We start from the raw sequence: 23716 nt of genomic DNA, 5'->3' as shown, positions 1-23716 counted from the left end.
TGGCCATTATACTCTGAAGTATGCGGAATGCTATGATGGTGAAAAGATCGTTGGGAACATTCGAGATAATGATGTGGGTTCTAGTTGAGCTTTTCACTTTTCTGTGTTTGGCTTATTGTGTATTCTTCTTTTTAATGTGTCATGATTTTTAATAATTTGTTTTAATGTTTTGCAGCCTCGTATTGTTGATTGGAATGCTGAGGATCTATATAGAGTTGTGTTCAACCGGAATAACCAGCTTCTGGTGACTGAGCTTCCCAAGGAGTTTCAGCATTTGGCTCCTGGTGCATAGAAGAAATGGTCATCATTTGCGTAGTGAAATGGATAGTTGTGTGATATATCTCTTGAAAGCATTGTAGTCTTTGATTGTAGTGTTTGGATGTCTAGTCAAGTACTATGTAATTACTGGTATATTTTGTGTTGTGTTTAAGTGTGGCACAATGTTTAACAATGTAAACTAGTTGAACTAAAAACACCTTTTCCCAAGTTCATTACGAGTTGTTGCTGGAAAAGTGAGATTTATTTGGTTTTCATCTGTCCCAACCTAGGTTGGACCTTTATAGTTTATGTACCCTCTTTTCTTGTACTTATAGTATAGCTATGTTAGTACTGAATTGTAATGTCGTTCAGCGTAAGGCTTTTAATACTTGGTGTCACGATAGCACTTGTGGATCTAGTGTGAGTGGAGTGACGCTTCCTTGTTATGTAGAACTGATTTCATATAATGTATTAGAACTGAAGTTTTTTTTGTGATTGAAATTATTTACGACCAAGTTGCTACGTCATCTCTAGCCAGATTTTATTCAAGTATAAGAAATTTAGCAAGATTTGAGAGCCAAATTTTTGTTTGAACTTCTTGAATTGTAAGTTGAACTTCATAGTAAAACTTAAATACTGGTTTAAATTAGCTACATTTAAATATGTCTCCGGGGGGACCTATTTTCTATGATGTGGTTCTTCTCAAGGAAATGTTTTGTATGATCATAATACTTGCCTTACAGACTAAGTTGTACTGATATTTCAGTTGTACTATTACTGTTATTCTTGAGTGTGTCAATGTTTTATGGAATGTGAACTGAAGCTTCCCGTTCCTTTTTATATTTTTGTAGAATGAATGTAACGTTTGTTCAAGTGTACCAGAACTCTCAGTCCTAGCATGCTAGTGGCTGGGAAATATGTACTGATTGTTCTTTGCTTTTCCTGTTGCAGTACTCAGTAAATTTCTAACTACCATTAGCACGATGCTATTAGTAGTGAATGTTGTCCTCGGCTGAAACTTAGTCTTTTTAGTGTTCTTCTGAAACTAAAAACTGATTTCTTAGTGTGATAGTACTATCGTAAATGTCTAAGTTGTACTGAGCGTCCAATTCTACTATTTGCTGTTGTCCTTAGTTAGTCTGCCACTGTTTTTGTTTTTTTGTGAAAATATCCATGTATGATTTTTGTTTCTGCATGACTGGTTTCAACTTCAACCTACTTCAACTTCAAATGATGGATGAACAAAATAGGAAGCTAGCAAACTTGTTGACTGACATAAGCAAACGATGTACATGATAGACATAGGCAAACTTGTTCAAACCCTGACAGACATAACATAAGGTAGCTGGTTCAACATAACAAAAGCAAACTACAAATCTGAAACAACAATATTAAGGACAGGCAGAAGTGCGAGCAACACGAATGCAGACTTTCATGCATCTTCATCCCGCGAAGTTGCAGTGGTAGTAGGGGTCAGCCTCCTGCTCTTTTGAAATATCCCAACCTGTCACGATGTTGTCGATTGTCTTCCATGACTTGTACGTGGCGTATGCATCTATTCCTACGTACGTGATGAGGTTGTTTGGCAGCGGGCTGGTCCCCCACAATTTGTGTTCTCTCTTGTCCATCTTCTTCTTCATGCCGCTTTAGAATGGGTGGATTACGCCGCCTGCAACATCGGCCAAGGAGTCGTAGTATTTGCTGTTCTTTGGATCTTTCCACTTGCGCTGCATGTCAATGAAGTTGTTGGGGTTGATCTCCAAACCAGACTTGTTCAGCATCCGCTTGTCACCTCCAATGCTGAAACCGACAAATGTGTACAATTTCTCCTCCTGCAGGAACTCTTTGAGGCGCTTGGGCCTGCAAGGGGGGAGACACACATTTAAAGATTAGTCTTCTTTTTTGAAGATTTAATTCTTCTGCTTTTTGGTTTTGAAAGTGATAATCCATGAGGTAGATGCTTATATAGTATAAGTCATGGATGAATGTAGTCCAGAAACTAGTACACAAAGTCCTGAAATTAAATTCAACTACACGATGTTATTTTTCTTTTTTGCTACCTTCAATGCTTCACCAAATGCTTCACCAAATTCAAGAATCATTTTACCAGATTCAATGATATATGTGCTGCTTGATTCAAGTTTAGTTTTCTTTTTTGTTGAATAAAAGACCTATACCAGTGCTTGATACATCTTTGTGCATCAATTCTATATCAAGTTCAGAAATTAATTTGAGAAACATGTGCATCAAGATATGGACCTATACCACTTCACCAAACATCTTTAAATACATCAATTCTATAAACTATACTAGTGCATCAAGATCAAAATCTATGCTAGCACATCAAGTTCAGAAATTAATTTGGTGCATCAAGTTCAGAATTCTATAAACATTTTTTCAGATGCTAATCTGGTGAAACAATCCACTTCACAGTTTCAGAAATGCATGTAAGTTGGGAAACATGTACTCGTGCATACACTTCACAAAGTATAGTAGTTCATCTAGTTGGGAAACTAGTATAATTAAGTTTTTAGTGAGTAGTACTAGTACAACAGATGAATGAACAGTAGTATGGGTTACCATTTTGTGGCTGCTGCGATGTGGTACACCAAGCAGAGTTCCTCGATGCACAACTGCAGGACTGCCGCCATCTGTGGAGGTTCATCATCGCTGGTGAACTCCACATCAACTCCGATGAAGCTCGGATTCAAGCTGCCGCCCTTCATCCTGAGCCTGCTCATCACCTTATCGGCCTTGTCTGGTTTGCTGGTGCAGACGATCTCCAGTGTCTCCTTGCCGTGGAGCTCAACCCCTGTGAGGGTTCTCGTGTACTCGCGCTTCTTGCCGGGGACGTGAACGTCGACGAGGTTGCTGCTCTTGTCCGACGGCTCGCCATGATGACGCTTGGTGGACAGTTCCTCTGCCATCGCCTTCCTGCGGCGACTGTGGGTTTGAGAGAGAGAATTTTGTGGTTTGTGTGCAGTGGAGATTGAAGCGGCAATGGTGGTTTCTGGGAATGAGGCAGAGATGGAAGACAATGGGGTATTTTGCAGTGCGTCGACGGGGATGTGTGGGAGGCGGTTCGTCGGGGGCGTGGGTGTGGTGGTCGTGGGGGTCCCCGTTTGCAGTCCCTTGTGGCAACCGCTCAGTGGGTGGCGCGGGTGGTGGCCTGGAAGAAGCAACCGTCCAATTCAAATGGTTTTACTGCTGCACTGACTTGTCTTGTCAAGCTGTACTTATGACCTGCTAAATCCCACTTGCACGTCTCAGGGGTGGTGATGACGGCATTTTGGACTGTTTAGGTGACGCATGCTTTGTGATGTTTTTCCGTGAGGATGTTAAGTCTTGTTTTTCCACTGAAGTCTTATAGACTAGTTTATCTGAAGACATTTTTCAGTGCCCTGGGAGTTGTTGCTCAAAACTGGTACTTATTTTATTTTCATCTGGACTTACCTAAGTTAGGCCTTTATAGTTTTTGTATTCTCATTTTAGTGCACTTATGGTTTAGTGATGTGTGAACTGAAATGTAATTTCATCCAGCGTGCGGTTTTGAAATTTGGTGTCGTAGTGGTGTGAGTGGCCTGACTGATCCTGCTTTTTAGTACTGATGTCATATGTATGTTTGAACTGAGTTTTTTTGTTTTTTTGGGTGGTTTGTGGGATTGAGATTATTTTACGACCAGATCGTTCATTGAGGTGTGTACAGATTTTATATAAATTAGAAATTTAGCAGAATTGACAAATAAATTCTATTTGAACTTCTTTTATTTTAGTAGTTGAACTTGTCAGATTTTATGTAAATAAGAAATTTAGCATAATTGACAAACATTATATGTTTTGAACTTTTTGCATTTTAGTAGTTGAACTTGAAAGTAATATTTAATTCGGTTTTTCAAATTATGTACATTTAACAGATAGGCTATTAAGTTCTCTTCTTTTTAGAGGTTCATTGTTTTTGTATCATACTTTCTCCCTTTTTTATCATCCGTGGTGCAGAGCTAAAATTATTTTTATTTTTATTTTTCGTATTCAAAGTTATTTTGTGCGAACTAGTATTTGAATTTATATATTTTCAGTTTCGAACATTTTTCTTGTAGTTTATATTTCTTTGCCTCGCCCTCTGGTTTGTTTACCTGGTCTTATTGGTGGGGTGTTTGTAAACGATGCAGGCTATTGGGCCGTTTTCCGGCCCAGATAGCTCGTCCGCGCGGCTGTGCAGTGCGGCGTTCGCATGCGCTCTGGTTTTAGTCCCACCTCGCTAGTCGAGGGGGCTCCGGACCTGTTTATAAGCGCAGCCGAGGCTCATTGGTCGAACTCCTCTAAATACTTACCTGAGCGCTTATACACGGCGCTCGCTCTCTCTCTTGACATGTGGGCCCTGATTGGTGGGCCCTGCGTTGTTCGGATTACTAGGGATTCGCTTATGGGCTCGAGTTCAAGTATCTAGCAGCGTCAGGGCCTGCGCCTGACCTTGGGCATTCAGTTTTTTCTTTTTTTTTTAATCTAGTACTTGACTCCACCAGTAACTTGGACTGAAACTTTTCGTTCTAGTTCTTGTCAGTTTTGTGTAAGTGTAATCTAAGATGCACTTGCGTGTAGACTAAGTTGTACTGATAGTCCATTCATAGTAGCGCTTACGGACTGATGCTTCTATGTACTTTTTATTGTAGTAAGTATGTACTGTCCGATCAAGTGTACTAGTACTGTCATTCTTAATCTGCAAGCGACCAACATAAGTGTGTGCTGATGCTTCTTAACTTTTTCTGTTTGTAGTACTTGTTAATTTTCTAGCAGCTACATATGAATGAGAACACTACATGAAGTACTAAGAATTTTTGCTTCAACTTTTGAAGTGTTGTTAAGCAACTCAAATTGAGCTGATTGATCTCAACGTTATGTTTTCTATACAATACTGAATCGAAACTAGACATAGAACAACGTTGTGTGATTAGTTGCATCATAACTAGTACTTTAGAGCAGCCACAAAGTTCCATTCAGAAGCTACTTTTGAATTTGAAATGATGGATTAACAACATACGAAGCTACCAAACTTATATAATGAGATAAGCAAAACATTGTACTTGATGACATAAATAAACTTGTTCAACCATGACAAGCACGACATAATCATACTGGTTCAACCCAACAAGAGCAAACTACTAATTTGAAACAACAAGATAAAAGGCAAGCACAAGCGGAAGGAAAACGAAGGCAGGCTCTGATGTATCTTCATCCCTAAAAGGGGCAGTAGGGGTGGTCGTAGAAATTCGCAGCCTCCCGCTGTTTTGCAAATTCCGAACCATCTGTGATGTAGTCGATCATGCTCCATGACTTGTACGTGGTGTACGCATCTACTCCTGCGTACTCGATGAGGTTGTCTGGCAGCGGGCTGGTCCCCCACAGTTTGTAGTCTTCCTGCGTGTTGATGTTCTTCTTCATGCCTTTGTAGAATGGGTGGATGACGCTGGCTGCAACATCAGTCAAGGAGTCATACTCTTTTCCGGTGTATGGAACTCTCCACTTGCGCTGAATGTCGATGAACTTGTTGGGGTTGATCTCCAAACCGGACAACTTCAGCTTCTCTTTGTCGCTTTCAATGCCGAAACCGGCAAATGTGAACAACGTCTCATGCTGCAGCAACTTGTTCAGGCGCTTGGGCCTGCAAGGGGAGAGACATTTTTGAAAATTAGCATTACTTTGATGTTTGAATTATTCATTTTTGTTTTGTTTTACAAGTGATGAATCCATTAAGTAGATGTTTATGTAGCATAAATAATGGATGAATGTACTTCAAAAACTAGTAAACAAAGTTCTGAAATTAAATTAAGTACATCATGTTATTCTTCTTTTTGGATTATACATAGTTTCAGTCATTGTTGTATGTTCTGCTTTGGTACTAGTTTAGTTTACTTTTGTTGAATAGGATAACACATAAACAGTGCTTCACCAATTCCTTAGTTTATTTTCTTATGAAAATGACATTAGATCAAATTCAGAAAATACTTCACTACATCAAGTTCAGAAACATCTTTTTAATACATCGAGTACATAAACTACACTGTTGGATCAAGTTCAGAAACTACACTAGTCAATCAACTTCAGAAATTAATCTTCCGCAAGATTTTCCAAATAGTAATCCAGTGCATCAGGTTCAAAAATACATTTATAGTGTATCTACTTGAGAAAATGCAGTAGTGCATCCACTTTTCACAAACCACACTAGTACATCTAGTTGGGAAACAAGTCTAATGAGATTTTCAGGATACAATACTAATAAAATAGATAAACCAACCAGGGCAAATGAGTAGGATGGCTCACCATTTTGTGGCCGTTGTGATGTGGTACACCAAGCAGAGGTCGTCGACGCACAACTGCAGGACTGCTGCCATCTGGGGAGGTTCATCTTCGTTGGTGTAGTGCACACCAACACCGACGATCCTACGAAGCATGCCGCCAAGCTTCCTCCAGAGCCTGGAGATCACCTCGTCGGCCTTGTCTGGTTCGCTGGTGCAGACGATCTCCAGCGTCTCCTTGCCGTGGAGCTCAACCTCTCTGAGGGTTTTGGTGTACTCGCGCTTCTCACCAGGGACGTGAATGTCGACGAGGTTGCTGCTCTTGTCCGACGGCTCGTCTTGATGACGCTTGGTGGACGGTTCCTCCGCCATCGCCCTCCTCCGGTGGCTGTGGGCTTGTGAGAGAGAAGTTTGTGGTTTGTGTGCAGTGGAGATGGAAGCGGCAATGGTGGTTTGTGGGGATGATGGAGAGATGGAAGAGAATGGGGTTTTTTGCAGTGCGTCGACGGGGATTTGTGGGAGGCGGTTCGTCGGGGGCGTGGGTGTAGTGGCGTGGGGTCGCCGTTTGCAGTCCCTTGTAGCAACCGCTTAGTGGGTGGCATGGGTGGTGGCCTGGAAGAAGTAACCGTCCAAGTCAAATGGTTTTTACTGCTGCACTGACCAGTCTTGTCAAGTTGTACTTATGACCTGCTAAATCCCACTTGCACGTCTCAAGGGTGGTGATGACGGCATTTTACTGTCGCACTGATTCGTCTTTGTCCAGCTGTACTTATCAGCTGCTTATCCCACTTGCACGTGTCAGGGTTGGTGATGATGGAGGTCTGTACTCCTCTACTGTGGTACTTGGACTGGTGATTGAAGTGTAATTGAACTTACCAAATACCAGTGAGACTATGTGTGATGCTAATGTTTTTTAAAACATTTTTTGTATTTTTTGAAGGATTGTTTATATCAAGATAAACTCTGAGTATTTTTTGCAGATAAATTAGATTTTCATCAGTACAGAATGTATTATATTCGCATTTTTGTTTGAGGTAACTATTTTTATGTACTGATGGTCTTTTTGAATTGGGACTGGCAGAAGCAGACATAGCTTTGTTTTTTCAAAACGATGTTTTTTTGAGGTGTTCACGGGTGTGTTTGTTTTACTCTGCCTTTGTACTGACGACTGAGAATTATCAGTACTGATGTACTATAAGAGTTTAAATTTTCCTTAAAAAAAATTCCGAGTTACTGGTCGACAGTAGTGTTTTTCGTCAGTACAAATGAATTTGTGACTGCATACAAAAGGATTATCAAATGGTTTACATAATAATGTCACTGCTCCAGCGGGCACAAATCACAAATTATATCAGTACTGATGTGTACTCTGCCTTTGTACTGACGACTGAGAACTATCAGTACTGATGTACTATAAGAGTTTAAATTTTCCTTGACATATTTTTGCTGCTGAGTTACTGGTCGACAGTAGCGTTTGCGTCAGATAAATCCAGATAAGTTTTTTCAAATGTATTTGTGACTGCATTCAAAAGGATTATCAAATGGTTTACATAATAATTTCACTGGTCCAGCGGGCACAAATCACAAATTATATCTTAACTATAGTACTGATCGAGAAATCGACGATAAAGCTAAATAAGTTTTGGTAACGACAGTGTTTCTGAAATGTTTCCTCATTGTGTGCCGAGGCAACTGAGACCACTATGTATTGTTCAGTTGTTCAGTCTTGAGCTTCTCCTAACTGGCCCCGAATGTTGTGCCTTGCCGGCGCCCTTTCCTGGTTGAGCCTTGGCAGCTTCATCGTCAGTTTTAGTTTCCTCGTCCCCGACACTGCCATATTCATTGTCTTCGTCTGATTGGTTGTCATTCTCGTCAAACTCTTCTTCTTCATTGTCTTCATTTGATTTTTTGGAACTCTGCACCTTGCCCTGTGTCTGTTCAGCGCCAATGACCTCCTTGCCCACTTTGCACGTGCGGGCATTATGCCCGTCAGTTCCCCCACACTTGCGGCAAGTGTAGCTGTTACGTGTGTTGTCTCCATTGGTAGAAACCTGGGTGGCTCCAATCTGCTTGTGCTTGTTGACAGTGCCATCTGTGCGGAGTGGGCATGTGCGATAGTTATGGTTACTCACGACGTTGCAGAATCCGCATGCCCTTATCCCGAGAGGTTTGCCGTCCGGGCCAAATTCCGCCCAGGTGATCACGGCCCGATAGTATAGCACAGCAGACGGACAAGAATGTAGGGCCACTGATGGAAAACTAGCATCCTATACTAAGCATGTAGGATTGCAGGTAAAGGTAACAACAGTAGTAGCAAGGATAGGCTATGCATCAGGATAGGATATCGAAAGCAGTAACATGCTACACTACTCTAATGCAAGCAGAATAGAGAAGAGTAGGCGATATCTGGTGATCAAGGGGGGGGCTTGCCTGGTTGCTCTGGCAAGTAGGAGGGGTCGTCGACTCCGTAGTCGAACTGGGCAGCAGCAGTGTCGGTCTCGTAGTCTACCGGAGAGAAGAGGGGGGAAGAAACAGTAAATACAATGCAAACATAAGCATGACGATGCGTGACATGAAAATGAGCGGTGCTAGGTGTGACCTAACGCGACAGTAGATGGTACCGGTGAAGGGGGCAAACAACCGGGAGGTATTCCCGATGTTTCGCGTTTTCGGTCAGACGGACCGGAGGGGGAAAGTTGCTAGTTCGATAGGTTAGGGAGGTGTGGTGGACGAACGGACTGCGTATTCGGATTCGTCTCGTCGTTCTGAACAACTTTCATATAGAAAACATTTTCATCCGAGTTACGGTTTAAAAGATATGAATTTTCAAAGTTTATTTGAATTTCTGGAATTATGTGAATTAAGCAAAAATGAATTATGACGTCAGCATGAGGCAATGCTGACGTCAGCAGGTCAACAGGTCGGCTGACCAGTCAAACCAGACAGGTGGGTCCAGTGGGACCCACATGTCAGCCTCTGTTAGTCTAATATTAATTTAAACTAAACTAACAGTCTAATTAGAGGGGTGGGCCCCATATGTCAGTGAGTGATTAGTTAATCTAATTATTTTTATTTATAAAACATTTTTCCTTTTCTTTTTGTTTTTAATTTTTGCGGCGGGGCCCGCATGTCAGTGCCTGGGCCTGCCCAGTCAGCACGTTGACTGGGTGGACCCAGTCAACGGGGCCCACTGGCAGTGGCACTGGGGGGGCCCAGGCCAGCCACGTCGGCGGCCGGCGCCGGAGCAACTCCGACGAGCCAAACGCGGCGGCGCGGCTCGGGAGGGGCGCGGGTTTCGCGCACAGGGGGTCTGCGGGGTCGTGGCTGGGCGCGTTCGACGCGGCTCGGCGCCGCGCGTCCAACGGTGGTGGCCGGAGCGGCTGGAACGAGCGGGGGCGAGCGCTACGAGCTCGCCGGCGGTGAAGTGCTTCGGGCTGGGGCGGGTGCGGCGTTAGAGCGCGCGAGCGGCCGAACTAACTAGCTAGGCGGGTGCGGCACGATGCGGTCGAGCTAACGGGCCTACGCCCATGACCAAATGGTCACCGGAGACCCGCCGGCGACGAGCTCCGCGGCGCGGCGTTCGGACGCGCGTGGGGAAGCCGCTAGGGGGCGCGCGAGAGAGAAAGGACAGGGGAGGAGGGGGAGAGGCTCACCGTGCGGCACACGGAGGCCGGTGAGGGGCTTAGGAGCAGCAGATCGGCGCCGGGGAAGAAGGGGGTCGCCGGCGTCCGAAGTTGAAGGCGAGCTCGGGGAGGTCGTTGCAGGGGCTCCGGTCTCCAACGGGCTGCACCAGACGAAGCAGCGGGCGACGGCGGTCCTTGGAGACACCTTGGGGCGGCGAGGTGGGTACGGTGGCCGTGTGAACGACGGTGAACGGCGGCGACTGCGTCGGGCGTGGGGAAGGAAGGAGTGGCGCGGATCTGGGGGGAGAAGAGAGAGGCGCAGGGGCCGAGAGGTGAGCGGGGGTGAGTGGGAGAGAGGCCCGAGGAGGCGGGGGGGAGCTGGCGACCTTATCCTCCCCGTCGCCGGCGAGGGGGTGCGGCGGGGACTGCCCCTGTTCCGACCCCGGTCGGGGGAACAGGGAAGGGGGCGAGCGGGAGAGGTGGGCTGGGCCGGGGGTCGGCCCAGTTGGGCCAGGGGTGCTGTGGGGGGGCCTTCTCCTTTTTTCTTTTTCTTTGTCTGTTCTGTTTTCTGTTGTATTTTCTCTTTATTTATTTATTTTCTTTTCTGTTTTATTTCATTTAAAAGTATTTAGGTATTTTATAAAAATGTGTTTTCTCCACCATAATTACCAGTGTATTATTTGGCACCCACCAAACATTTTTGTTTAAATTTTTGAAAACTTTTATTTTCCACTTTAATTTTAATTGAAGTTTGAATTAGGAGTTTGAAAAGAAATGTGATTCCAAATGTGATCATGCCCTGTTTAGCAACATGATTAGCTTAATCACAGAGAGTTACTGTAGCATGATCCTCAGGGTGTTACAAATCTCCTCCACTACAAGAAATCTCGTCCCGAGATTTAGGAGGTAGAAGGAAGCAGTGCGGGGTATTCTTCGCGCAGACGATCCTCTCGTTCCCAAGTGGCCTCATCTTCAGAATGGTGCGACCACTGGACTTTGAGAAACGTGATCGCCTTCTGACGTGTGCGGCGTTCAGCTTGGTCGAGAATGCGGACCGGATGCTCCTTATAGGAGAGGTCTTGCTGCAATTCGAGCACTTCATGATCCACAGCTCGGATTGGATCCTTGAAGCAACGGCGGAGCTGTGACACATGGAACACATCGTGAACCTGAGAAAGGTTCGGCGGTAGCTCCAGTTGGTATGCCACTTTTCCACGCCTTTCGAGAATAGTGAATGGGCCAATATAGCGAGGAGCTAGTTTGCCCTTGATCCCGAAGCGGTGAGCACCCTTCATAGGTGTGACTCGAAGATAAGCCTTTTCGCCAGGTTGATAGACCATGTCTTTATGATGATGGTCATACTGACTCTTCTGACGTGACTGAGCAGTCTTGAGATTCTCGCGAATAATGCGGACTTGTTCTTCGGCATCTTGGATAATATCCGGACCGAAGAGTGGACGTTCCCCAGTTTCTGACCAGTTCAGAGGGGTTCGACACTTTCGTCCATATAACACTTAAAAGGGGGCCATCTTCAGACTAGCTTGATAGCTATTATTATAAGAGAACTCAGCATACGGGAGAGATTCCTCCCATTTCTTGCCGAAGGAAATAACGCAAGCTCGAAGCATGTCTTCGAGAACTTGGTTGACGCGTTCAACTTGTCCTTGCGATTGAGGATGAAACGCAGTACTGAATGACAGATGAGTTCCCATAGCTTCTTGGAAACTTTCCCAGAATCTTGAAGTGAATAAGCTGCCACGGTCTGAGCTGATAACCAATGGAATACCGTGGAGTGAAACAATCCTGGACATATAGAGCGTTGCCAACTGGCTAGCAGTGATCGTTTCTTTGACTGCCAGGAAATGTGCAACTTTGGAAAGCCGGTCAATGACGACAAGAATAGCATCATTACCTTTCTGTGATTTGGGAAATCCAGTGACGAAGTCCATCTCAACATGGTCCCATTTCCATTCAGGAATAGAGATAGGTTGCAGAGTTCCAGCAGGCCTTTGATGTTCGGCTTTGATACGACGGCAAACGTCACACTCAGCAACATAACGAGCAATGGCTTGCTTCATATTAGACCACCAGAATCTCTGACGGATGTCTTGGTACATCTTTGTACTACTAGGGTGGATACATAGAGGCGTATCATGAGCTTCTTTCATAACTTCCTGTGTCATATCCAGGTTTTTCTCTGCACATGGCACCACTAGGCGTCCCTTGAAGTATAGGGTGCCATCTTCAGCAATGGTGAAGAATGAGGGCTTTCCTTCTGCGAGGTAGCGCTTAATCTTGTGGGCTTCAGAGTCATACTTCTGTAGCCTTTTGATGCTATCCACGAGATCTGGTTTAGCAACTAGGGTATTGAGGGAACCCTGGGTAACAACGTGGAGGTTCACCTTGCCAAACTCCTTAGGAGGGGGAGTGAATGCACCCGAAGGAACAATATGGAGGTTCAGCTTCCTGAATTCTTCAACAAGCGAGGGCTGAACTTTGTGAACCTGGAGGTGGTTGCAGTAAGACTTGCGGCTCAAGGCATCAGCCATTACATTAGCCTTGCCTGGCGTATAGGAAATACCCAAGTCAAAGTCTGCAACAAGCTCCATCCATCTCTGCTGACGGAGGTTCAGATCTGGCTGAGTAAACAGATACTTCAGGCTTTGGTGGTCAGTGAAGATCTCGCAACGATTACTGAGAAGGTAATGTCGCCACTGCTTCAGCGCATGAATGACAGCAGCAAGTTCGAGGTCGTGAACTGGGTAGTTCTCTTCGTGAGGGCGCAATTGTCGAGAGGCATAAGCAATCACTTTGCGGTCTTGCATTAGGACACAGCCTAATCCTTGACGGGAAGCGTCGCAGTAAATGACGAAGTCCTTCTTAGTATCAGGTGGAGCTAGAACTGGGGCAGAAGTCAACTTGTCTTTGAGTGCCTGGAAACTTTCCTGACATTTGTCTGTCCATTGGAACTTGACACCCTTATGCAACAGGTTAGTCAGAGGCCTGGCGATCTTAGAGAAGTTCTCGACGAATCGACGGCAATAGCTGGCGAGACCGAGAAAACTTCTGACTTGCTTAACGTTCTTGGGAGGAGTCCAATCAAGAATAGCCTGAACTCGCTCGGGGTTGACGGCAATACCATCCTTAGAGATGACATGCCCAAGATAGGTTACTTCTGGTAGCCAGAATTCACATTTGGAGAACTTGGCATATAGTTGATGTTCTCGTAGCTTTTCCAGCACAAGTCGAAGATGTTCAGCATGTTCTTCTTCGTTCTTGGAGAATACCAGGATATCATCCAGATAAACCACGACGAACTTGTCGAGGTAATCCATGAATATATAGTTCATCAGACGAGAGAAGGGGGCTGGAGCATTGGTTAAACCGAAAGACATGACGGTGTACTCGTATGAACCATAGCGAGTCACGAAGGCGGTCTTTGGGATATCCTCTTCGCGAACACGGATCTGATGGTAGCCCAACCTCAAGTCGAGCTTAGAGAACACTGACGAACCCGCCAGTTGATCATACAGATCATTGATCCGAGGAAGAGGGTATTTATTCTGAATGGTAGCTTGGTTTATAGGACGGTAGTCTTGAACTAACCGGTTTGTCCCATCCTTCTTCTTGACAAAGAGGGAAGGTGCTCCCCAAGGAGAGCAACTTGGGCGAATGAATCCTTTGCGAAGAGAGTTGTCGATTTCCTCCTTCAGCTCAAGGAGTTCATGCGGCGGCATCTTGTAGGGTCGCTTGGCTATAGGAGTGGTGCCTGGTTTCAAGTCGATGATGAATTCGACAGCTCTAGCAGGGGGAATCCCTGGAAGTTCTTCAGGGAAGACGTCGAGGAATTCACGCACGACGGGAATGTTTTCAATGCCCTCGAGTGGTGCAGCGTTCAATGCATTCAATGCATAGAGCCTTGCCTCGGCATTTTGCACCAGATTAGCTTGGTAAGCAACTATTTCATCTGAAGGGTGTAGCAGGTGCACGGTTTTAGTGGCGCAAACTATAGAAGCAGTATGCGCTTTCAACCAATCCATACCCAAAATGAGGTCGATGTTAGACGACTTCAGGATAATGGGAGAGGCATAGAATTCCAGCCCTTCGATTTCCACGGGGACATCGATGCCAACCAAGGAGGTTTGACACTGTCCCACGGGGGTTTTGACCAATACAGAGGTGTTCATCTCCTCACATTTAACGTCGTGCTTGTATGCAAAATCTTCTGACATGAATGAATGCGATGCACCTGTATCAAATAAAACGGATGCTGGTACTGAATTTACGAGGAGTGTACCCATCACAGTAGCAGGCTGGTCTTGAACTTCGTTGAGATCAACGTGGTTGGCATGAGCACGACCATAAGACTTAGCATTGTTGTTGCGGGGCTGGTTGTTACCACGGCCCGATGCTGGAAGGGCAAGTTGATTCTGATTCTGATTGCAGTCCCTGGCACGGTGACCTGGTTGTCCACACTTGTAGCACAGACCATTATTGGGAGTGGGAACAGGAGCTTGGGATGGTGGAGCTGGAAGTCTTGACTGCCTAGATGGTGGTGGAGGCAGACGAGGTGCAGCATAGGTCTGCCTTGGGGCAGATGCATTTGGACGGTACATGCTGTTCGGGATCCATATCTTACGCTTCTGTGAAGGCGAGCCCGAAGATGAGCCCGTGTCACGGTTGCGTCTGTGAGAGCTCTGGTATTCCTGCAGACCAGTTTCGACATTGATGGCCTTGTTCAACAAGGTGGCGAAATCAGCAAAGTCATGCACTAGAAGTGCGAGCTTGATGTCAGCTTGAAGGCCATCACGGAACTTCTCCTGTCTGCGTGCATCAGTTGCAATGTCTTCTTCAGCATAGCGGGACAAGTCCAGAAACTCCCGCTGATAAGCTTCGACAGTTTTGTTGCCTTGGGTGAGGTTGCGGAACTCACGCTTCTTCCGGTCCATGACTCCCTGAGGAATGAAGCGGGCACGGAAAGCAGCTTGGAAGTCTGGCCATGTGATGATTGTTCCAGCTGGCAGAGTACGCCTGTGGCTGTCCCACCATTGAGCTGCGGGTCCCTTCAAGAAGAAGGAAGGAAAAGTGACATAGCTGGCAGGGGCTACATCAGCAGACTCCATCTCATAGGTGATGTCACGGAGCCAGTCATCAGCATCCAGAGGCTGAGTTGAGCTGCGGTAGATGGTTGGGTTGAGGCGTATGAAATCTTGAAGAGTCACTTGGGCTGGCTGCTGGTTCATATTGGGGCGAGGAAACTGAGCCATCATATTTTCCATGAATTGGCGGTTCAGTTCAAACTGTTGGATCATACCAGCCATGTACTCAGGTGGTGGTGGGGCATCGCCACCACGACCACGACCACCTGGTCTAACCATCCTGCTAATATATAACAGGGGTAGTTCAGCATTGAGAAATTTGCAATGACAAGAATCATTCATGATGAAACATGCATAATGAAAGGAGCACGATAGCTACTACATAGTAGTCGGCATAACTTACAAAAGGGGTCATGCATAGAGTTCAGTACATAGAGTTCAGTACATAGACTAAAACATCATAGGCGGCACACAGGCTCGCGGCGACTGCAACTAATACTACAACCAAGCCTACATCAGTCCCAAGAGGTACTGTGGAGGTAATCGTAGCCCGACAGCTGGTAGTGAGGCAACGGATAGCCCTCGACGTCAGCAGACTAGGGGCCGCGGATACTCAGGTGTAGAACCCGACGCTCAGGTGGCAGAAGAGGGCCAAGTGCGGGAGAGTAGCCTCCCACCTCTGGCCAACCGACACCGTGGGGCATCACGGTCCTGGCTGGGTAGATCGCAGTACGTGGTACCTGTCCAGACCGGACAAAGGGGTGCAGCAGCGTCAGAGCTCGGTAAAGGTGCTGACGGGTGGTGTACATCTCGTGGCGAAGAGCTCGGTTAGCTCGATCCAGCCCATCAGCATGCAGAACAAGGTGCTGATGGTAGAAGGGCTCTCGGGTGACCGTGGAGTAGGCAGCAGTATAGTATCCCTCCGCACCAACATCAGATGCGATAGCAATGTGCCTGAAAGGGGAGGTGTCCAACTCCTGATACTCTCCACGAAGACGTCTCAGAGCAGCATAGGCAGCATCGTGGACAGCCATATCGATGGTCACACCAACACCATGTGCGGTGTGCAGCACAGTAGTGGAGTCGTACTCCCGAGAGTAGAGGTGGACGATGGCACGGTACTGCTCCTGGTTAAAGTCCTGGTACTCCTCGTAGACGGTGTACTCAGGGTGCCAGCGATAACCCAGATAGGTCATCATCTCAGCTAGCACCGCAGGTGATCCCGAGGCACCAATGGCCATCGTGTGGCGAACGACCTGCCTCGTGGGTTCCATCTGAAAGCAAAGACGTTTCAAAGGAGTCAAATGACAGTGTGTGAATTGTTCAAAATACTACTCTAAGAAACAACTATGGTTTATCCAACTTTGGGGTGAATGCGGTCACGGGATCCTAGTGTTAAAGTTAGTAAATTCGTTTAACCCGAGTAGAAGAGAGTTCAGAGTCCCAGAGTAAAGGTCGAGGAGTAAAAGATACTAGTACCACCCAATGGCGACGTGGGCCCGTAAGACACACAGCCATGTTAGTAAAAGTTTTGTAATGTCTAGACTCGACTTCGGCCAAGGAGTGTGGAAAGGGGGATTCCTACAGGCAGTCGGCTCTGATACCAACTTGTGACGCCCCCAATTTGACCGTACACTAATCATGCACGCAAATGTGTACGACCAAGATCAGGGACTCACGGGAAGATATCACAACACAACTCTAAAACATAAATAAGTCCTACAAGCATCATAATACAAGCCAGGGGCCTCGAGGGCTCGAATACAAGTGCTCGATCACAGACGAGTCAGCGGAAGCAACAATATCTGAGTACAGACATAAGTTAAACAAGTTTGCCTTAAGAAGGCTAGCACAAAAGTAGCAACAATCGAAGAGGCAAGGCCTCCTGCCTGGGACCTCCTAACTACTCCTGGTCGTCGTCAGCGGCCTGCACGTAGTAGTAGGCACCTCCAGTGTCGTAGGTGTCGTCGTCGACGGTGGCGTCTGGCTCCTGGACTCCAACATCTGGTTGCGACAACCAGATAGATAGGAAAGGGGGAAAGAGGGAGAGAAGCAACCGTGAGTACTCATCCAAAGTACTCGCAAGCAAGGAGCTATACTACATATGCATGGGTATATGTGTAAAGGGGCATATCAGTGGGCTGAACTGCAGAATGCCAGAATAAAAAGGGGGGATAGCTAGTCCTGTCGAAGACTACGCTTCTGGCCATCTCCATCTTGCAGCAGGTAGAAGAGAGTAGATTGAAGTCCTCCAAGTAGCATCGCATAGCATAATCCTACCCGGCGATCCCCTCCTCGTCGCCCTATTAGAGAGCGATCACCGGGTTGTATCTGGCACTTGGAAGGGTGTGTTTTATTCGGTATCCAGTTCTAGTTGTCATAAGGTCAAGGTACAACTCCGGGTCGTCCTTTTACCGAGGGACACGGCTATTCGAATAGATAAACTTCCCTGCAGGGGTGCACCACATAACCCAACACGCTCGATCCCATTTGGCCGGACACACTTTTCTGGGTCATGCCCGGCCTCGTAAGATCAACACGTCGCAGCCCCACCTAGGCTCAACAGAGAGGTCAGCACGCCGGTCTAAACCTATGCGCGCAGGGGTCTGGGCCCATCGCCCTATGCACACCTGCACGTTCCGTACGCGGCCGGAAGCAGGCCTAGCCCCCTTAATACAAGCGCGAGCTTACGGTCCAATGCGGCGCGCGCCACTCAGTTGCTGACGTCAAAAGAGCTTCGGCTGATACCACGACGTCGGGATACCCATAACTACTCCCACGTAGATGGTTAGTGCGTATAGACCAAATGGCCAGACTCAGATCAAATACCAAGATCTCGTTAAGCGTGTTAAGTAACCGCGAACGCCGACCAGGGCCAGGCCCACCTCTCACCTAGGCAGTCTCAACCTGCCCTGTCGCTCCGCCACAAAGATCCACTCGCGGGTACTCCTACGAGCCGACCCGACTTTAGTCATCTCATGTGCCATGTATATAGTATATAAGTATATACCCGTGATCACCGCCCAGGTGATCACGGCCCGATAGTATAGCACAGCAGACGGACAAGAATGTAGGGCCACTGATGGAAAACTAGCATCCTATACTAAGCATGTAGGATTGCAGGTAAAGGTAACAACAGTAGTAGCAAGGATAGGCTATGCATCAGGATAGGATATCGAAAGCAGTAACATGCTACACTACTCTAATGCAAGCAGAATAGAGAAGAGTAGGCGATATCTGGTGATCAAGGGGGGGGCTTGCCTGGTTGCTCTGGCAAGTAGGAGGGGTCGTCGACTCCGTAGTCGAACTGGGCAGCAGCAGTGTCGGTCTCGTAGTCTACCGGAGAGAAGAGGGGGGAAGAAACAGTAAATACAATGCAAACATAAGCATGACGATGCGTGACATGAAAATGAGCGGTGCTAGGTGTGACCTAACGCGACAGTAGATGGTACCGGTGAAGGGGGGAAACAACCGGGAGGTATTCCCGATGTTTCGCGTTTTCGGTCAGACGGACCGGAGGGGGAAAGTTGCTAGTTCGATAGGTTAGGGAGGTGTGGTGGACGAACGGACTGCGTATTCGGATTCGTCTCGTCGTTCTGAACAACTTTCATATAGAAAACATTTTCATCCGAGTTACGGTTTAAAAGATATGAATTTTCAAAGTTTATTTGAATTTCTGGAATTATGTGAATTAAGCAAAAATGAATTATGACGTCAGCATGAGGCAATGCTGACGTCAGCAGGTCAACAGGTCGGCTGACCAGTCAAACCAGACAGGTGGGTCCAGTGGGACCCACATGTCAGCCTCTGTTAGTCTAATATTAATTTAAACTAAACTAACAGTCTAATTAGAGGGGTGGGCCCCATATGTCAGTGAGTGATTAGTTAATTTAATTATTTTTATTTATAAAACATTTTTCCTTTTCTTTTTGTTTTTAATTTTTGCGGCGGGGCCCGCATGTCAGTGCCTGGGCCTGCCCAGTCAGCACGTTGACTGGGTGGACCCAGTCAACGGGGCCCACTGGCAGTGGCACTGGGGGGGCCCAGGCCAGCCACGTCGGCGGCCGGCGCCGGAGCAACTCCGACGAGCCAAACGCGGCGGCGCGGCTCGGGAGGGGCGCGGGTTTCGCGCACAGGGGGTCTGCGGGGTCGTGGCTGGGCGCGTTCGACGCGGCTCGGCGCCGCGCGTCCAACGGTGGTGGCCGGAGCGGCTGGAACGGGCGGGGGCGAGCGCTACGAGCTCGCCGGCGGCGAAGTGCTTCGGGCTGGGGCGGGTGCGGCGTTAGAGCGCGCGAGCGGCCGAACTAACTAGCTAGGCGGGTGCGGCACGATGCGGTCGAGCTAACGGGCCTACGCCCATGACCAAATGGTCACCGGAGACCCGCCGGCGACGAGCTCCGCGGCGCGGCGTTCGGGCGCGCGTGGGGAAGCCGCTAGGGGGTGCGCGAGAGAGAAAGGACAGGGGAGGAGGGGGAGAGGCTCACCGCGCGGCACACGGAGGCCGGTGAGGGGCTTAGGAGCAGCAGATCGGCGCCGGGGAAGAAGGGGGTTGCCAGCGTCCGAAGTTGAAGGCGAGCTCGGGGAGGTCGTTGCAGGGGCTCCGGTCTCCAACGGGCTGCACCAGACGAGGCAGCGGGCGACGGCGGTCCTTGGAGACACCTTGGGGCGGCAAGGTGGGTACGGTAGCCGTGTGAACGACGGTGAACGGCGGCGACCGCGTCGGGCGTGGGGAAGGAAGGAGTGGCGCGGATCTGGGGGGAGAAGAGAGAGGCGCAGGGGCCGAGAGGTGAGCGGGGGTGAGTGGGAGAAAGGCCCGAGGAGGCAGGGGGGAGCTGGCGACCTTATCCTCCCCGTCGCCGGCGAGGGGGTGCGGCGGGGACTGCCCCTGTTTCGACCCCGGTCGGGGGACAGGGAAGGGGGCGAGCGGGAGAGGTGGGCTGGGCCGGGGGTCGGCCCAGTTGGGCCAGGGGTGCTGTGGGGGGGGGGCTTCTCCTTTTTTTCTTTTTCTTTGTCTGTTCTGTTTTCTGTTGTATTTTCTTTTTATTTATTTATTTTCTTTTCTGTTTTATTTCATTTAAAAGTATTTAGGTATTTTATAAAAATGTGTTTTCTCCACCATAATTACCAGTGTATTATTTGGCACCCACCGAACATTTTTGTTTAAATTTTTGAAAACTTTTATTTTCCACTTTAATTTTAATTGAAGTCTGAATTAGGAGTTTGAAAAGAAATGTGATTCCAAATGTGATCATGCCCTGTTTAGCAACATGATTAGCTTAATCACAGAGAGTTACTGTAGCATGATCCTCAGGGTGTTACACTGTGTTCCCGAAAGCATCTAGTATCGCCAAAGCCATTGCCTGGCACTGGTCTGGTAATGAGAAAAGAGACATGGAGTGGTCAGCATATGGTGGTGCATATATACCAATAGAACTGACACAACATTTTTTAATGTGTTATTTTCCTTTTATTTTTTTGGGGAGGGGGGTGGTGGTGGTGGTTGGGGCTGGTTTTCGCGGTTGTACCTGTGAGGATGCATGTAGGAGCCTTCCCTCTCATGCACCTTAAAAATGTCTTGAACAACCATCTGAATGAATCTACATCCTCATCTCTTATCAGGGCGAAACCAAAGAATGTAGTCTGTAAGTGGTTGTTAGTACCGACAAACACCCCAAGTGGCATATGGTACTTGTTGGTCTTATATGTGGTGTCAAATGTTATGCAGTCACCGAAGTCCTGATAGGCCCCTCGGCAGCTTAATATGTTTCTAACTCTGTCGGACTCATCGAGTTGCATGTCACAGAAGAATTCCATGTTTATAGCTTTCATCTCCCTAAAGAAGTTGACAGTCTTTAGGACATCGTCCACATCATCCATCCTTGAATTCTTTGCTTTCCTCTATATTAAAAGTTCATTCAAAAATGCATGTTGAACTGGTGTCAGGTCATGCGTTGCGTAATATGTTTGTACTGACAGAGGAAAAAAGACAGAGGCGGTTTATGGGAGGAGAACAAGTTTGTACTTACAGGTTAATCAGGTCTTTGGTATTCATTTCGAGGAAGTAGCTACCAGGGTCATCACCGCCCAGTATGCTCATGATTTGCGCGTGTTCAATGTCTTTGAACTGCAGGTACTTGACGTACTCCAAGATTGTTTTGTCAAAGTTTTTGTGGGAGTGCAAGAAGACAAGCATTTCCGGAGTGAGTTGTAGCCTATGGCTGTGTTCCCAGACTATCTCTTTTACGACAAATGTTCCATCATTTTCCTTCTTCAGCCTCATTTTAGCCCCGCAGTTAGTCATGGCTGTCGTTTTGTTCCGCTGTCTATTTTCTTTAGACACATTCGATTCATAGACTCCATAGCACGTGCAATAAAGGTAGGCTCTGGTCTTAAACTTGGGGCCTTCCCTAGGTTGCAAAACCCGCGTGCTTCGCATAGACGTTGTAGAAGTTCTTTGCTTCTTCAAAAGTTTCATAGCGCATCTCTAGTCTTGGCAGAACGTAAGCTTTAATGTTAGGTGGCTGCACGCAACAGTGAGCAAACAAAAACGCAGTTATGAAAATGTTAGATGGGGTGGTCACAGTACCATGGTATGGACTGTGCTTGTATGTTTTTTTTCTATATGGATACTTACATGTGTATAGCTCTGTGCTGCCTCTGGTGTTTGCTGTTCACCCTGGTGTATGGGCGCGGGTGGTGTCACCCTCGGCACATGCAGCAATGCATCTCTTGGAGGGAGAAATGTTGACGAAGATCTCCGTCTCTCATTGTACGGCCGTCTCCCCTCAGATTCGTTGTGAGGTTGCTCCTGTCTATATGGCTCATATCTTGTACTTTGGAACCTGCTAGAGCGGCCAAAATTTCTGTCTCTTTGGCCTGGTCTTCCCGTCGCAACCGCTTTTGCAGCACGGATGATTGATGTTGACGGAGCGACTGGTGGAAGCCTTGTTGCAACCCATCCACGGCTTCCTGTCCTTGGCTTTCTGCATGCGCTAGGGAAGGAAAACATTTGTTGTTGGGGATATTGTTGGCCTTGTTGCAACCCACGAGTGACAAAGCTTGTATTCCCAGATATTGGTGTTTGCTGCATAGAAGAACTTGTCCGTGCTTCTGATGATTCCGGTGTATCTTGAAATCTGCATGTATTGTTGAAGTATCCAGGTGGTATTTCTGGTGTTACCCAACCAGGTGGTGCCCCATATCTGCTTGGCTCATCAAACGCTCGCTGCGTGTGCCGCCTTGCTCGCTTCCGTAATGACATTCAACAGTTTTGGGATTAATCTTTTCTACATTTTTCTCGTATACATGCTATGGGTAACATGTCATGCATTGAAGGCAATGTACAAGTTGAACTTGCATCGCTGGTTGTTATTTAAACTGTTGTTCTCTATTTTGTATCTGGTTTCGTTTTCAGTCGAACAGTATAATCGTACATGCTCAACACTGATGTGCTGATGTACTATTTTTTAGCACTGCTTGTAAACTGAACATTGAACTTCAGAGATCTATGGATATGCATATATATATATATAACTAATGCATGTCTTCTCTTTTTTTCATCTATAACTTATGCAACTACACTAGAAGTACTCCTAGTTTATGTATCATTGAACTTACTGTGTAACATGTGTATATATTTTTTTCAACAACATTCTTTCACTAGTTCGAACTGACGCAACTACACGGCATGTACTATTAGAAATAACATCATACAACTTGCAGTGGTAGCTGAACCTTATATAAATCCTAGTAGCTCCTTGGACTGATGCATAAGTTTATGTTTTTTGGTTTCGAACTGAAGCTATCATATTAGAGGTACTGACAGTAACCTCGACATCCAAATTGTGCATCAGGTGGCAGGGGTGTAATGAACTGATCAAGCATTTGCAATGTACTATCAGGTTCTTCTTCATAGCAGGACTGATGAACTGATGTACTGACACAAACGTGGGAAGCAGACATTACCTCCAGTGGACTGACTTCTTCTTCTTCCTCTCGTGGTCGGCGTACTGGCATGTTCTTGGGAGGCGGCGCCATTGATGCAGCTCCTGCTTGTGGTGGACGTCTGGCGAAGAGGTCCTGGGAGGCAGCACCTTGCGGGGATCACTGCATCGGAGAAGGAGCCCCGGCGACGGAGCGAGGTAGGAGGCGGCGGATCACGGCCCCGTCGTTGGATCCGGCGACGGAGGGAGGCAGGAGACGGCGGATCACGGCCCCGTCATTGGATCCGGCGACAGAGGGAGGCAGGAGACGACGGATCACGGCCCAGTCGTTGGATCCAGCGACGGAGGGAGCTAGGAGACGGCGGATCACGGCCCCGCCGATGGATCCGGCGACGGAAGGAGGCAGGAGACGGCGGATCACGGCCCCGTCGATGAATCCGGCGATGGAAGGAGGCAGGAGACGGCGGCGGATCCGTCGCCGGCTAGTCACGGCGCCGCGG

At 47.3% G+C, this 23716-nt stretch overlaps 2 protein-coding genes across 2 annotated transcripts; both read right to left on the bottom strand.

The window, feature by feature from the left end:
• Positions 1–1904: 1904 nt before the first annotated feature.
• Positions 1905–3185, bottom strand: LOC141042952 (uncharacterized). The gene is made up of 2 exons (XM_073511863.1): positions 2839–3185; positions 1905–2118 (listed from the first exon to the last, which is right to left on the bottom strand). Exons 1-2 carry the CDS (start codon positions 3183–3185, stop codon positions 1905–1907), a joined length of 561 nt encoding a protein of 186 aa, XP_073367964.1.
• Positions 3186–5493: 2308 nt separating this feature from the next.
• LOC141042951 (uncharacterized) lies at positions 5494–6923 on the bottom strand. The gene is made up of 2 exons (XM_073511862.1): positions 6577–6923; positions 5494–5917 (listed from the first exon to the last, which is right to left on the bottom strand). The coding sequence occupies exons 1-2, from the start codon at positions 6921–6923 to the stop codon at positions 5494–5496; spliced, it is 771 nt and encodes a 256-aa protein (XP_073367963.1).
• Positions 6924–23716: the final 16793 nt, after the last annotated feature.

Source organism: Aegilops tauschii, chromosome 3 (assembly GCF_002575655.3).
Source record: "Aegilops tauschii subsp. strangulata cultivar AL8/78 chromosome 3, Aet v6.0, whole genome shotgun sequence".
In the NCBI taxonomy this organism is placed as follows: Eukaryota; Viridiplantae; Streptophyta; class Magnoliopsida; order Poales; family Poaceae; genus Aegilops; species Aegilops tauschii.
The sequence above is the reverse complement of the archived record's forward strand: the minus strand, read 5'-3'. Positions and strand labels throughout refer to the sequence as shown.